At 38.7% G+C, this 14650-nt stretch overlaps 1 protein-coding gene across 1 annotated transcript in view; it reads right to left on the reverse strand.

Annotated features, from left to right (window-relative positions):
- Positions 1 to 596: 596 nt before the first annotated feature.
- Positions 597 to 14650, reverse strand: part of IQGAP2 (IQ motif containing GTPase activating protein 2) — a 291384-nt gene continuing 277330 nt past the window's right edge. Inside the window, exons 31-36 of the mRNA XM_082624118.1 lie at positions 12912 to 12999; positions 10791 to 11003; positions 8830 to 8990; positions 7121 to 7258; positions 5944 to 6052; positions 597 to 1643 (exon numbers count right to left, since the gene is read on the reverse strand). Coding sequence (XP_082480244.1) covers positions 1530 to 1643; positions 5944 to 6052; positions 7121 to 7258; positions 8830 to 8990; positions 10791 to 11003; positions 12912 to 12999 — 823 coding nt within the window. The 3' untranslated portion in view covers positions 597 to 1529. The remainder of the gene's footprint in view (positions 1644 to 5943; positions 6053 to 7120; positions 7259 to 8829; positions 8991 to 10790; positions 11004 to 12911; positions 13000 to 14650) is intronic.

A 14650-nucleotide genomic window follows, 5' to 3' on the forward strand; every position in this document is an offset into this window, starting at 1 on the left:
TTCGTTGCAGTGTGCAGGCTTCTCACTGCGGTGGCTTCTCTTGCTGCAGAGCATGGGCTTAGTTGCTCCGCAGCATGTGGGATCTTCCCCGACTAGGGCTAGAACCCGTGTCCCCTGCACTGGCAGGTGGATTCTTAACCACCGCGCCACCAGGGAAGTCCTGATTGTAACTTTTGACTCTCCTAAAACTTAACTACTAATAGCTTACTGTTGACCTAAAGTCTTAACCAATAACAAACTCTTAACATATATTTTGTATGTTATATGTACTATGTACTGTATTCTTACAATAAAGTAAGCTACAGAAAAGAAAAGGTTATTAAGAAAATCATAAGAATACATTTACAGTACTGCACTGTATTTATCAATACTGTAAGTTCATGTCATCTGTTTATAAAACAAATCTGCCAGTACCTACATTAATACTGTCTTATATGATATAAAACACTGTAGATGTTATACATATTATTAATGCCAGATATCAAAAATAAAAAGATGTGGAAAAGAAATTCATGTTTTTTTTACAGTTATTTATTGAACAAAATTCATGTGTAAGTAGACCCATACAGATCAAACCCATGTTGTTCAACGGTCAACTGTACTTCTTTTCCCCAAAAGTCCCACTAAGAACCTTCTCCTACCCACTAAATGATTTGGATTTATTCAGACAGAAGTCAAATTAATGTAATTCAGTAATATTTATTTTACATAAAACAATTTTCAAAGAATACATTTAAAAACCATCCAGATACTGATTTTATTGCATTACAAAAAATTGAGAGGCACAATTGAAATATTCAAATAAATTGTGAGGGGTGGAGGTGGGGTGAGGCCTATGATCTCTATCCACCTTGTTCCTTAGTCACTGAGAGGCTCTGGGTCCAAGAGTCTCTACCATGAGGCAGTAGTGCACTTCATTTACTAGGAATAAATCACATAAAATATATACTTTTATACAGAAAGTGTTATTGTACGGTCACTTTCAATTACTTATAAAAACTTCACTTTGAATTGCACAAAAGTTTTCTTTAAAATCGATAACTCCCAGAAGGTGGGGCTTAGAACCAAGTATCTCTCTAAATAACTCATTACAAATAATTCAGGTTCCATTTCTCCACAGATCAAAAAAAAAAAAAAAAAAAAAACCTATGAAGACTTACAGTATTCAAATGGGACATTTAAAACATTTTTTATAGGAAAATAGGTTTACACATTTGTCCCTAATCAGCTAAAGTTATTTTCTCCCTACTTTAAAACAAATCACAGAATATCCAAAGTTTTAAATCAGAGTACCTGCACCACAGTATAATGTGGCAGTGTTTACGTTAATTCATTTTGTGTATCATTCTACTGCAGTATCGGATTATCAAAAAGGCACATGGGTACATTCTTCGCAACAGTTTTGGTCTTTAAAAAAAAAATCACACGTTTATAAGCAGTGATTTCAATCATGTTTAAAAACAAAAATACTAAACAGATTCACTTCCTAATCCAGATGATACAGAATCCATGAGATTTCTTCAGGCACTTCACTTCCCATAGAATTTCTTGTTCAGCAGGTATATGAGAAGGTTTACATTCACTTTAACCTTATCAAACATTTTCATCACAGCTACTCCTTCATACTGCATCTGAAGTAAATCCTGAAATTGTAAGGAACATCAATCACATCTCCAATTTGACATTTCCCACATTTAAAACACATTCTAGAAGACTGTTGACAACAATAAGATTCGGTTGACCTAAGGACCTTGGTGGGGATTCTTATACTTCAGTGTGAATTAGAATCACCTGGTTTAAAAACACAGGCCAGTTAAAACAGATTGCTGGGCCCTACCCCCAGGAATCTCTGATTCTGGATCTCTGGGGTGGGTCCCAAGAACTTGCATTTTAACAAGTTCCCAAGGGATGATGATATGGTTGGTCTGGGTGCCATAGTTTGAGAATCACTCACCTTGATGAAAGAAAACCGATTTTTAGAATTGATAAGGACTTTATGAGAGAAAACCATTACCGTTAATATTAGACATATAATTAAAAATTTAATTATAATTGAAAAACTCAAGACACAAATGTTACAGCAAGATGAGGTATATCCTTTAGAAGAGCCAGGGTTTTCTAAAGTGGAGGAAAAAGAATATTAGAACTCCTATTTTTATTTTTTCCTCCTTTCTTAAGCATGTACATTTTCCATGTATTTTATAAAGTAGATTTTGAGTAAAGTGCCAAGAGCATGTATACTTTATAAATAAATAAATATAGAGAAATACGGAGAAATGATCTATTTACTGAGGAAAACTATGAGATTGAAATTTGGAGACCAGTGTACAAAGCAACTCCTTCCGATCTAGACTACTTCTTTTTTTTTTTTTTTTTTTTTTTTTTTTTTGGTGGTACGTGGGCCTCTCACTGTTGTGGCCTCTCCCGTTGCGAAGGACAGGCTTCCGGACGCACAGGCTCAGCGGCCATGGCTCACGGGCCCAGCCGCTCCGTGGCATGTGGGATCTTCCCAGACCGGGGCACGAACCCATGTCCCCTGCATCAGCAGGCAGACTCTCAACCACTGCGCCACCAGGGAAGCCCTAGACTACTTCTGTTCCTGTATTCTGTTCCTCATTCTCAAGTAAGTTTATCATTCTGTTTCATTGCTGCTGTATAAACAAAGAAAAATTAATAAAATTTCCTTCGTTTATAAATTAATAACTGGCTCACACCAGCCAAATGCATGAGACTAAGCAGTAACATTTTACAACAACACAGGACAGGGGGGCCTTCCCAGATAGAAGATAGCATTCCTGAACTGCCCTAGACTCATACCCAGGTCGCATTTTCCTGTTTCTAGCTCTGGAAATTTCTTGCTTCTCGATGATAATGCCTTGTGTCTATAACAAGCAAGGCCACCTGCAGAAGTTGGAGTCTTCTTTGAGAGAACTTGGGCTCTTGCCAGCTTCCTGCTCTACTTTCTCAATTATCTCCAACTGCACTCAACTAAACCCCTCCATTATTTAGATATGCTTCTGGGATGGAACTTCCACAGGGAAGTGAAGTTCTTTCATCAAGAATGGTTTTGCCTATTAAAGCGTAGTGGAGATTCACTTTTCCTTTGGGAAAGGCAACATCTGTCAAAGACTCTTGGAAAAGAACGAAGCCAATATGGTTAAATTGAGGAGGAATCATGTATGGAGGGGAATTAGCTGGGTCCCCCATGGGGAACAGAGGAACTCTGATTGCACCTGCGGTTGAAAGACCAGATTTTAGTCTTATCTCCACTATTTGCTATCTTACAACCTTGCAACATCATATAACTTCTCTGAGGTTCTGTTTCCTTGTGTGTAAATTGGGGCTGGCACTGCCAACCCCATAGGCGTGTTACTGGGCATATGAGATCAAGAAGTCTGCAAACACTTTGTAAGCCACTCGTGTCTGGTCAGGAACAACTGGAATCCTGTGAGAGAGGCAGTAGTGTAGAGAGATGAAGAGTTTGGATCCCAGGGGCCCTTCCGTAACATGCTCTCTGAATCCCAGTTCTTCATCTGGGAAAGGAAGAATACCGAGACTGCAGCCCTCCATAAGCACTGGCCATTATTTATATAAGCAGCACATCTTCACGTAACTCACACCTTCCTGTTATGTATATGGCTACAGGATATAATTAGGATATCATCTTCAGGAACTGAGCAAAGAGTGGCCTGAAGAAAACCTAGAAGCATAATGTTAGAAGAAATCTCCCTTTTTGTCCTCTTAGAAACAAAGTCCTTGGCTCACACTAAAGACCTGGCTGTCACATTTCTCTTTGGTAATTTGCTTCATATTAGGATTGTCTGAAAGCCATAAATTGTGTGAAAAGATAAGTCTGACTTTATGTCTGACAGCTATTATATGCAGGGCTGGCTCTGTGGGCATTCGACCTGTGCATGGTCCCATGGTTAGAAGAAGGGCCCTGCACTTAGTTTAATGCTCTGCTGGCATCATCTTGAAATTCTCACCAATTTCGAGTAAGGGGCTCTGCATTTTCATTTTGCACTGAGCCCTGCAAATTATGTAGCTGGTCCTGATGATATGTCAAGGACTGAAAAAAATCTGGAGCATAAGAACCACCTGCATACAGCTAAGGAGCAACAGTTTACACTTGTGTGTCTAAATGAATGGTGTGAACAGCTAATCCTACTAGGAAACTTTTAACAAAGGAGCAAGTGAAGCTTGGTGTTTGCATAGTGTTAAAAGGAAGCCCTGTGGAATTCCTGAGGCCTCTCTAAACAGGTGTCTCCTGGTCACTTGTGATTCATCTGTTTTTCAGTTGCTGTTTATTGGGCTTGGATCACTTCCTTCTTGGCAATCACGTGATATGTTTTTGCTACAGAAGAATCACTAACCAAGGCATATCACCACAAGCACACTCTTTTCTCTTCCCATGTTTATCTAAGTATTCCACAGAGTAACTCAAGACTTTCAGTTAAATTTTTAGATGGATACATTTAGTGACATTTAAAATAAACAAGAAAATAATACCGTTAAGTATACTTTTCATAATTACATAATATCTTCAATTTTCTCTTTTAACTCTAATTTACTCCATTATCTCAGTGTCTTTATAAAACCCATTTAGCTCTCTCTCTCTTTTTTTTTAGGCTTATAAGGAATGCTAGACAGAAAAGAAGGGCCCTGGTATTTTATCCCATGGGTTAGGGGTGGAAGTGTAACTGCACTGATCTCAGCCACAGGCTAGGGAGGCAGTGAGGCTGGAACTTACACCATTCCCAGTGGCTTATCATGATGTTCCATGTAGATAAATGCAGAATACCTGGGAACAGTTTTACAAGTAGTTGGGGGCCCAGGTAAATAGGTGTTATTTCCATTTAAAAACTCAATCATATCAAAAAAGAAAACTCAATCACATCTCTAATTTGATTCTGTGCAAGGATTAAGTTGGGAGTAGATAAACATTTACTTGCACCCTCCCTCCTTTTTTTTTGGTGGCACGTAAACTGTTTTCTCAGTTTCTGCTCAAGTATATTTGGCTTAAATGTGGTTCTTATGAGAAAATAGCAGTAATTCTGACTACAAACACCATTTTTCTATTTACAGATATCTGTTTTGCACAATGTCTTTCTTTCTTGTGATCCCAAATAGTTAACAAAGAAATTTAAGAAACTGATGCAAAAATAATTCTAGGAAGGAGAAAGGGAAGAAGGAGAAATGAGATCCAGAAAGTTCCAACCCTGGGTATATGCTATCTTAGGAAGAAATGCAATTTCCTAAGAAAAGGAAACTTTCCAACCTTTACTTAATAGCTCTGAATACTTTTACATATACTATTCTTTTCTCTAAGCTTCAAAATGAAAACATAGCTTAGAAAAACTCACTGCTATGGTTTACCATTTAAAAGCAGTTTAAGTTCCAATAATTTGGAAAATCATAGATTTAAAAAAATCATCAACACTTAAAGTAATACTGGCAAATAAGGCTGGCATTGTTCTCCTGTTAAATTTCATTGTTGTCATGAAGAATGCAAGCCAGGGGCTTCCCTGGTGGCACAGTGGTTAAGAATCTGCCTGCCAACGCAGGGGACATGGGTTCGAGTCCTGGTGCGGGAAGATGCCACATGCCGCGGAGCAACTAACGTCGTGTGCCACAACTACTGAGCCTGTGCTCTAGAGCCTGTGAGCCACAAGTACTGAGCCCATGTGCCACAACCACTGAAGCCTGCACGCCTAGAGTCCATGCTCTGCAGCAAGAAAAGCCACCGCAATGAGAAGCGCGTGCACTGCAACAAAGAGTAGTCCCCGCTCACCGCAACTAGAGAAAGCCCGCGCGCAGCAACGAAGACCCAATGCAGCCAAATAAAAATAAATTAAAAAAAAAAAAAAAAAGAATGCAGGCCAGGGAAGCCAAGAAGGACCCCCACTATAAAACTCACCCCAATCTGCAGGAATCCCAGCTTACCTGAATATTGAGCTGCACCTTTTCCATCTCAACACCCAGGAATTTTGATCTGACATCGAAGATGCCCACATCTTCAGTAGATGAGATATCAAATGTAACATTTTTAAACCTAGTGGAGAAAGGACCATTCACACATGTGGAACTGCAAATATACGCTTAAAGCTGAAACAAATTAATGGACTCCTAAGTTACCATTCCTAGTGAACAGCCTGCTGGGAAAATTCTAAGGAAGTTACCCCAAATCTCCCACCATCAGTCCCCAGTTTGGCTCCCTGGAAATAGGTTTGATGGCTCGTGTTGAGATCTGCAGCCCACGGAGCACTGAAGTAGGTGCTTTGTTCCAAAAGAAATGCAAAATATTGTCCTTGCTCTTAAACAGCATCATATACAGTTGAAATTATATGAGATTCACAGAACTATAAATGTTGACTTATACTGCTGACAGGCCAGTTGAGCATTTTAGACGATTAGTTTTACAGCAACTTCAAAGGGGAAGAAGCATTTTCTCTGAGTTGGTCTCCGTCAAGAGAAGGTTGGATGGGATAAATGCAAGAGAAGCCAGGCCTTGGAGGAGGCCGGAGTTACAGAGGGGTACACGCAGTGAGTCCGGCTTCCTCCAACGGAAAAGGGAGGGATGGAGCACAGGACTTACAGTCCTTTTAAAATGGCGAACCCATTTAGTGCCTGGTGTGGGGCTCAGAGGAGGGTTTCTCCTCCACCTCAAATACACACAGTAGTAGCACACTGCTGGAGTGGCTCTGACCCAGGCATCAGCACACAGCCCGTGGCTTTCAAATCGGAGAGGTACCGTTTTGCAACTGTAAACAACTCTCACTGAGCAAGACCAAAAGGCAGCTTTTCTTTCTCACTGCTATGACTCAGTTCTTTTGGAGGGAGAGGCGAGGCTGGCAAATCCCAACATGCTGGCTAAGCCACGGGAAGCACAATCACTCGGTCAGCACTTAGTCTGACCAGCAGCACCAGATGCTCCAGGCCTTATGGGAAGACTAGAGATTACAATACATGTGTTTTCTCCTGTCATCTGTAAGCAAGGGGAAGCCCTGACAGACCAAGTGAAGCCTCCTTCAAAGGCCACAGGAAACTGAAGTGGGAGTCAGATTTGATGGGAGGGATTAGAGGGCGGGTGTGCTTTGTGCAGATTTTCGGTGCCACTCACTGGTTTATCTGAAGATCGTCTACGCCCAGGAGGACACCCTTCTCATGCAGCTTTGCTGCGGTGTACCTCACCGGCTTCGCTCGCTTTGTCCCTCTGGGTTCTCCTTTTCCATCAAGTTTAATTGATCTCCGAGTATTTCTGACAAAACAAGAACAGACCATCCGTCGTGAAGATGGCAAACTCAGACGTTCCTGGCCGTGCAATCACCAGCCCAGAGGGCACACCACTGTCCACACCTGGCCCCCGCTACATGGAACTTGGGCAACTTTATATTGTGTGATAGTCGGCGACAACCTTCCCGGTGCAGTGCAATCTCACTACTGAACTGTTTAAGGAAAAGCTATTTTCGATGCGACTCAAGTTTGAATTACAGACTAATATGTTTCATAAAACTTGTACTTTGCTGCCTCAGGCATATTGAACCATGTGGCTCGATTAAGTCATTTCACAAGCAGCTTAGGAGTCATAACATACCCTGCGTACACACTCCTAAAGAAAGGGATCACTAGGAGTGCTTTAATTGATTTAACAAATAGTACGCGGCCATCCCTGTTCCAAGTGCTTTCTAAATACTGCCTCACATTTACAAAATTAACCTTGCCATAGTGTTTTGAAATAAATTCCTTTCTTCTGTATCATTTCATTTAGCTCTCATAACAACACTTGTAAGGCTGGTACTCCCAGTTCCCTCTTAAAGATGAGAAAATTGAGGCTTCAGAGATCACTGGACTGGCTCAAGATCACACAATGTAAGAGAGAATCCCAATCTAGCTCACCTGACTGCAGAGGTTGTAAAATGCCTTGTCGGAGTTGCAATAAATACGTAAAGAAAACCCCTGACAAGCTGATTTCTACTAAATATTAGCTTTACCAACTTTTTTCCTCCCAGGAATAGCATAAAGGTAATTTACAGGCTGCAAGCAAATGAATTAAAATTCAGAACTAGTGCGGCACAGATAAATGAGATTTAAATTTGGTTATATTCCTTCATCAAATCTATGATTAATGCAATTGATTTTTCCATATAGCACCATTTCCTAGTGTCAATTTGACTACAAGGGTTACATAAACATACTGAATTATGTATTTAAATGGGTAATTAAAATTTGATTAGTATTGACCTTAGTCTATTGATAAGAGTAATTATGAGCAAAGAATACTCATTAAAAGTAGCTATATTGTGAAAAAAAAATCTATGATATGTATGCTAATGGATAATAGAGAACTGACAAATTTTGTCTTTTGTGTAAGTAATTTTTAAAACAAGTAATTTAAAATCATTAAGCTGTGCTGTGCAATAGCAAATACCTGGTGTTACCTAACATTTTCAAGTATATAAAAACTGTTTATTGTTAACATCCCCAAGGGTAGCTTTTTCTTTTTTTTTTAATAATAGTGTTTAAAACACACCTTTGACTAAAAAAGAAGGAATAATGAAAGTGCTTCCCCAAGTGTTTAAAGCTACTTGTTTGAAACACAACAGGGTAAACTACTTTAATGCCAGTGTTAACAGAGAACTAACATGTTTCTAAATTCACTCCTGACTTCTTAGCTCACAGTGGCAAACCATAAAATTGAGATTCTAGCTTTTGGTTATATAATAAAGCAAAAGTTTGCTACCACACCCAACCCAACAGCCCAGGATTGGAAAAGAATGGATACCCCATATATATCATGACATTACAAAAGAATATATGACTTCAACTTACTTTCTCTTTAAGTTGTCTAAACAAGTCTTTATGTAGGTGTCATAATAGTTAATTTGCTCTTCATAAAATGCTGCCTTCTTGTTAAGTGCATTCAGGGTCTGTTGAAGTTTTTCCAATTCAGCTTTTCGAAGCTGACGATGGATTCTTTGATTTCGAATATCCTAAAATAACAAGGAAAGGCCATGGTATGAGATTTAAACAGGAGTTTGCTTTATGATATTGCCCATTTGGGACAAGAGGAATATCTAGTACTAAATCACTATTTGTGACTGCTGGAGTTTACTTTAGTCACCTCATTTTAAACCCTCAACACCAAAGTGTTCCCCTTTTACTTTAGATCTGGGAGTGTCTGTATTTCATTTTAAGAGAGGTGCTAAGGTGGATGGAAAAGCAGAGAAGCAATTTGAGATTAATCGTACAAGGAGAAATAGTGTTTTTAAAAGGGCACAAGGAAGACTTTAGCAGGAGAAAATTTCTTCAGAATAGTTTAAACATTCTACTTTGAAGAATACTTTACCCTGAAAAGGGTTACATTTCATCATTACATTCATTTTCTTTTTTTTTTTTTTTTGGCCGCCCCATACGGCTTGTGGGAATCTCAGTTTCCCAACCAGGGATCAAACCTGGGCCCTCGGCAATGAAAGTGCAGAATGCCTAACCACTGGACTGCCAGAGAATCCCCTATTTTAGAAATTAAAAAAACAAAACACTTTTTAATCTGAAAAATATTTCTCAAGATTTGCAAAAACAACTGGGGTCTCAAGGCTCATTGAAAAAATTCAACATGGATAACTATTACTTGGATTTAAATAGAGTTCCTAGAACATAAAGTTGACCAAGCTGCTTACAGCTTATAAGAGATACGTTATATTTAAACTTACAGACACACAATTCTTTTTTTTTGTAATTCTAATTGGTAAATTAAAAAAATGTTTCATTTAAGAAAATGGTGCCTGTTTAATATTATTTTTCCTTTGTGGACAGTTAAAAAACATTCCTCTAGGAATCCAAAGACAGACAAAGACATCCTTCTTAAGTAAAAATTCTTCATTAAGTAGAATCTTTGGGGGGATGCCTTCATGATAGCTTTTTTCTTTTTCCAGACAAAAGCATCAATTTCTCTACTACACATTCCCTAAGAGATATATTTTCCACCCCAGAGCTATAGAAAAAAACGTTACTTCCCTTGAGTCACTCAGGCTGGGAGGAATAAGCCTACTGCCAAAACTGACCATAACTTTCCGTGGAAGAATGAAGCTGAGTGCATTTCCCTCCGAGAAGTTAAGAAAATTTATTTTTTTCTGATCATGTAACTGTTCTTAACCTCCAGACCCATTTTAATTTGCATGTTTGGATAAAAAGAATGAAAAAAAAATTTTTTTAACCCAAAATATATACTTCCTTATCTTTGGCAAACAGATATAGCCTTTTCCTGTGATGTTTCCTTGCACTAATTTGATATCCTTTTCTCAGGAAGTTTCTCAACTGTCAAAATACGGGAGGAGAAAACAGAAACTAACTTTTAAGTCTGAACTGCATTCAGGCTAAACTGCTTAGAGGAAAATTCTCAGGGACACAGAGGTACCATCTCAGTGGCAGGTCCCATGGGCAACTGGGTTATATGACAACTAACAACTCAAGAGAGAACTCTCCTAAAAGGGTCACTTTTAAAACTAGTAGGTATTGTTTAAAGCAATAGATGAAACTTGTCTATTACATTTCCTAAGCATTTATGCCTGGTGTGTTTCAACTCTTCTAATGACTTGGGGGAGTTGTGATTATTCTCTATGAAAAGTCATCAACTTCTCTGAAACATAAAAAATCCGTAATATTGAGGAGGACAGGAACCATATGTATATAACTATGAATTCCTCATGTCACCTCAGAGTCCCAGCATGTGTGTGACCAATGATTAACACATGTCTGCTAAGCAAAGGAGAAAGAATACTCTTTCCAACAACCTTGGCAATCTCATTGAGAATGTCTTGGTATTTATTTTTGGATGACACGTGTCCAGTCTGTTCCAATGTCCGAAGATTCCTCTGGATTTTCCTCTTCTTCTGCTCAAGGGGCAGCTGTGCATCTTCAACCATAGCCTGGCTATGCTTCATGTCTTCGGGAGTCCTGGAATCTAAAACTGCACGGTTCACCATGTCTGCGGCATGATCTAACTCCTGGAAAGGGAATATCAAGATGTTGATTTATCTCTGATGCCCTAATCTCAGATTCAGAAGCTGTACAAGGCAAGTTAATATCAAAATGAAAGAGGTCCTCGAGCCAAGGTCCAGAGACAGAATTACAATACGTTCTTCATGGGTTTTGAAGTAGGTCTTTGGGAAGGAATTACTTTGTTTTTCTGAGAAACATAGCAGTGGTGGCAGGCCTACTTTGAGCGAAATTCTAAATAGCTACTTTATTGCTAAGATGACAAGTTACTTTAGTAATGGACATATTATCAGGGATAACTGATATTTTATAATTCTCTGGATGGAAAGATATCAGTTTTGGATAGGAGAGTCCAGATAAGGAAACTAAAACTACATTATCCATTAAAACGTGGCCATGAGAACCCTGAACTAAACTCTAACATCAGCCATATTTACAGAGATTCATAAGCTGTAAAGGCTTTGTTCTGGTAAGGGAATCATTCTCAAACCTCCGACTCTGAAAAACCTGCAGGGTTTCTTTGAACCAAAGGAAATTAAGAGTATTCTAGCACAAAATAAGTTTCCAAATAAATGATAAGTAAATAAATGAATCAAGACAGTTTGGATAGTTTGTTCAAAAAACCAGTAATAACAAGAGACTGGTGATCTTCCCATGTCACAGTGCCAGACAACTGATTGACACTGTAGACAAAGTCTAAGAATATAAATGACAGATCAACTTTATGGACACAGTAAACCAGGTCAGCAGTAAACAGTAACAGTAGCAGCCAATATTGTTGAGAACTTAATATGTATCAGATATTATTCTACCCACTTAACATGTTTTAACTGAGTTATTCCTGAATTGGGTACTATTATTATTATTCCCTTTTTGCAGTTGAGGAAATCAAGGCATAGAAATATTTCTAAGTGCCTAGAGTTACAGAGCTAGGAGTTACAGAGCTATACTTGATCTCGGAAGTCTGCACTCTTAGTGATTAAGCTACATTTGGGGAAAAGTAAAATATTCATTAAGAATTAAAATTCTCATACTCAGTTAGTAAAATATTCTACCCACCTTGTTTACAAATATTCACACATTAACATCAGATAACTTGACATTATATATATATATATATACTTTTATTAAAAACTGTGACAGAATGATTTCTTGGCAACTAATTAAATTAAGAATGATTCAGGAAATTACATATAGCCCAGCTAAGAGTAACTAAATAGATAATTTTTTTAGCGTTTGTTTAGGGACTGGCAATTATTGAAACTAAAGCAATGTCATTGAAATTAATTCAGAACGAACTAAATAATGATGCACTTTCAAGGAAGCTGATAAAAAGATTATTGCAAGATTGTTATTAAAGTTTAATAAACTTTAGTTATTTACACCAGGATAATGGTGCGCTGACCTAATGGACTCAAGACGTTTGCTTCCGAAGCATTTGGAAAACAGTTTTAATGTGTGGGACATTTCTTCATTTCTTCAAGTTAGCAAAAACATAAAATATGAAAGGTATTTTTCTATATCCTGTAGACCAGAACGATCTCTTAAGTGACTTATCTGCCCATCCACTGCAATGAATACAGTCTTCATTTTTAAGTAGTCCATTCTTTTCCTTTGCTTCCTACACTCACTGTTCAAAGTTTACAGTGAACATTCAGAGGCTTTGAAAGACCCAGAACTATCTTCCTAGTCTAGGACAAAATTATTCAGCATAAATTCAGTGCTGCATTTTTCTATTTCATTACACTGATATTCCATGGATTTTACATATAGCTGAACTTGGTTGAATTCTTTACTTCCAAACCGTGTCAGATACAGTTTCTCTGAGATAACAGTAAACATGTGGCACAAAGATTTGTTAACAAAATCAACTCATATCAAAGGTACTTATTATTTTACGCTCTGAGGACAATTACCTGTTTTGTACTTGCTGGTGTCTCTAAGATTTCTGACAGTGTGCTCCCTGGTTGGTTCCGGATCACATCAATGATCAGCTTTTTGGTCCTTACAAAATATAGAAAGGAGAGACAGGCTTTCAGACAGCAGTCCTAATGCACAAAAATCTGCTTCTCCCAAGGGAGTGAACAAGCACATGAAGCCTCAAAGAGAATCCCTTAAAATAAAGCCATCTCACAGAACTTCACCACGTCTGCTTCAAACTTCACCAAAGTTTGTGAATGCTTAATAAGCAAAGTCTGGGTTTTATATGCTTGATGTTGTCAGATTATAGTGTCAGTATCATGGGCACAAGTATGTCATAAGATTCCTTATCTAAGTACCTGTTCTTCTTTTTTAGACTGAGACTACTTTTTGACGAGAAGGAAGGATAATTTGGCCCGTGACTGTGGAGGGTGTAGGAAAGGTCCCCCTTTCGTAACTTTAGTAACATTTAAACTTCTGAGCCTGTTGAAAACATCATAAGCCTTTAGGAGCCAGAGAAGCTGTTGGCTTTCCTGCTCTGAGAAGGTTATGAAACACTGTGAAGGCCAGTGGGAGCCCAAGTCCTGTGTGGGCTGTGGAGGCTTTGACTGCTGGATGACACAGCAGCCAGGAGGATGGGTGTTTGGGAGCCTCAGGTCTGGTGGCGGGACGAACCCACTGGGTGGAAGAGAACTGAAGAGCTGCTCGGTAACAAGAGCTGGAAAACCCCTCTGTTAGTGCTAAAACCATCTATTTTTTTTATATGTGTTCTTTAGGGTAATCAGCCACCCTTTACTAATTAAAGATCAGGTTATGGAACTATGTAAAAAGATTTTAACATAAAAGGCAAATGGTCAAGTGTGCTCCCTTCTACATAAGCGGGAACATTATTGGACATCGAGTCCCTTCAAAAAAAATAAGTGTGGGGGGGGACATAAACAGAAGTTGCCTTAAATTACAAACAGGTCTAACCAACAATCTCTGAAGTTTCAGTCTCATTGCGTTGAACCTCAGTTCTTTCCAAGGCATTACATGTTATCACTGGATGATGAATTTCTTCCTCAACTACAGCAGAAAATGTTCACATGGCATGAAAATTGGAAAATGAAAATAAAACATTGCTTATGTTTTGAAGCATTGGGGCGACTGCTCCCAAAGGACAAGAGGAAAGAAACTTTCAAAGAGAATTCCAGATATATTATTTTTGCAAACAGGATAAAATCCAATAAACCATCTGTAACCATTCTTTTTCTCCTTTCTGATTTATTTCAAGTCTGTATGAGAAGAATGATCACAACCATTTCCTCTGGCCCATGACCCTTCGCTGCTGGGGATTTACAGGCTGTCTGGGAATGCACAGAGAAATGCTCCCCCAAGAGTCAGAGGTGGGAACACAGCTCATTACAGCCACGTGGGAGACGGCCCTGTTCCTGAGGCTTAGAGAGCCAAGTATCTATCGTTTCTGTCCCACATATCTCCCTCCTCCAATCATCATTATAAATGCATTAAGCTGGAACATCGAGTTAAAAATAAAAGCTCTGGGTGATTTTAACAAATGTAAATACAGTGACTGTCTCTTATTTGAACTAATATTCTAGGAATGACTGACGATATATGCTTCCAGGAAACTCCCAGCTCGACTCTTTAGAGACGCTATCTGATGACCAAAATGACCAAGGTCACTTAAGTATGCCCTGTTAGGGACAAAGAATGTTTATTTGTTCAGGAGTGGCTG

Source organism: Mesoplodon mirus (assembly GCF_964341445.2).
Source record: "Mesoplodon mirus genome assembly, chromosome: 5".
In the NCBI taxonomy this organism is placed as follows: Eukaryota; Metazoa; Chordata; class Mammalia; order Artiodactyla; family Ziphiidae; genus Mesoplodon; species Mesoplodon mirus.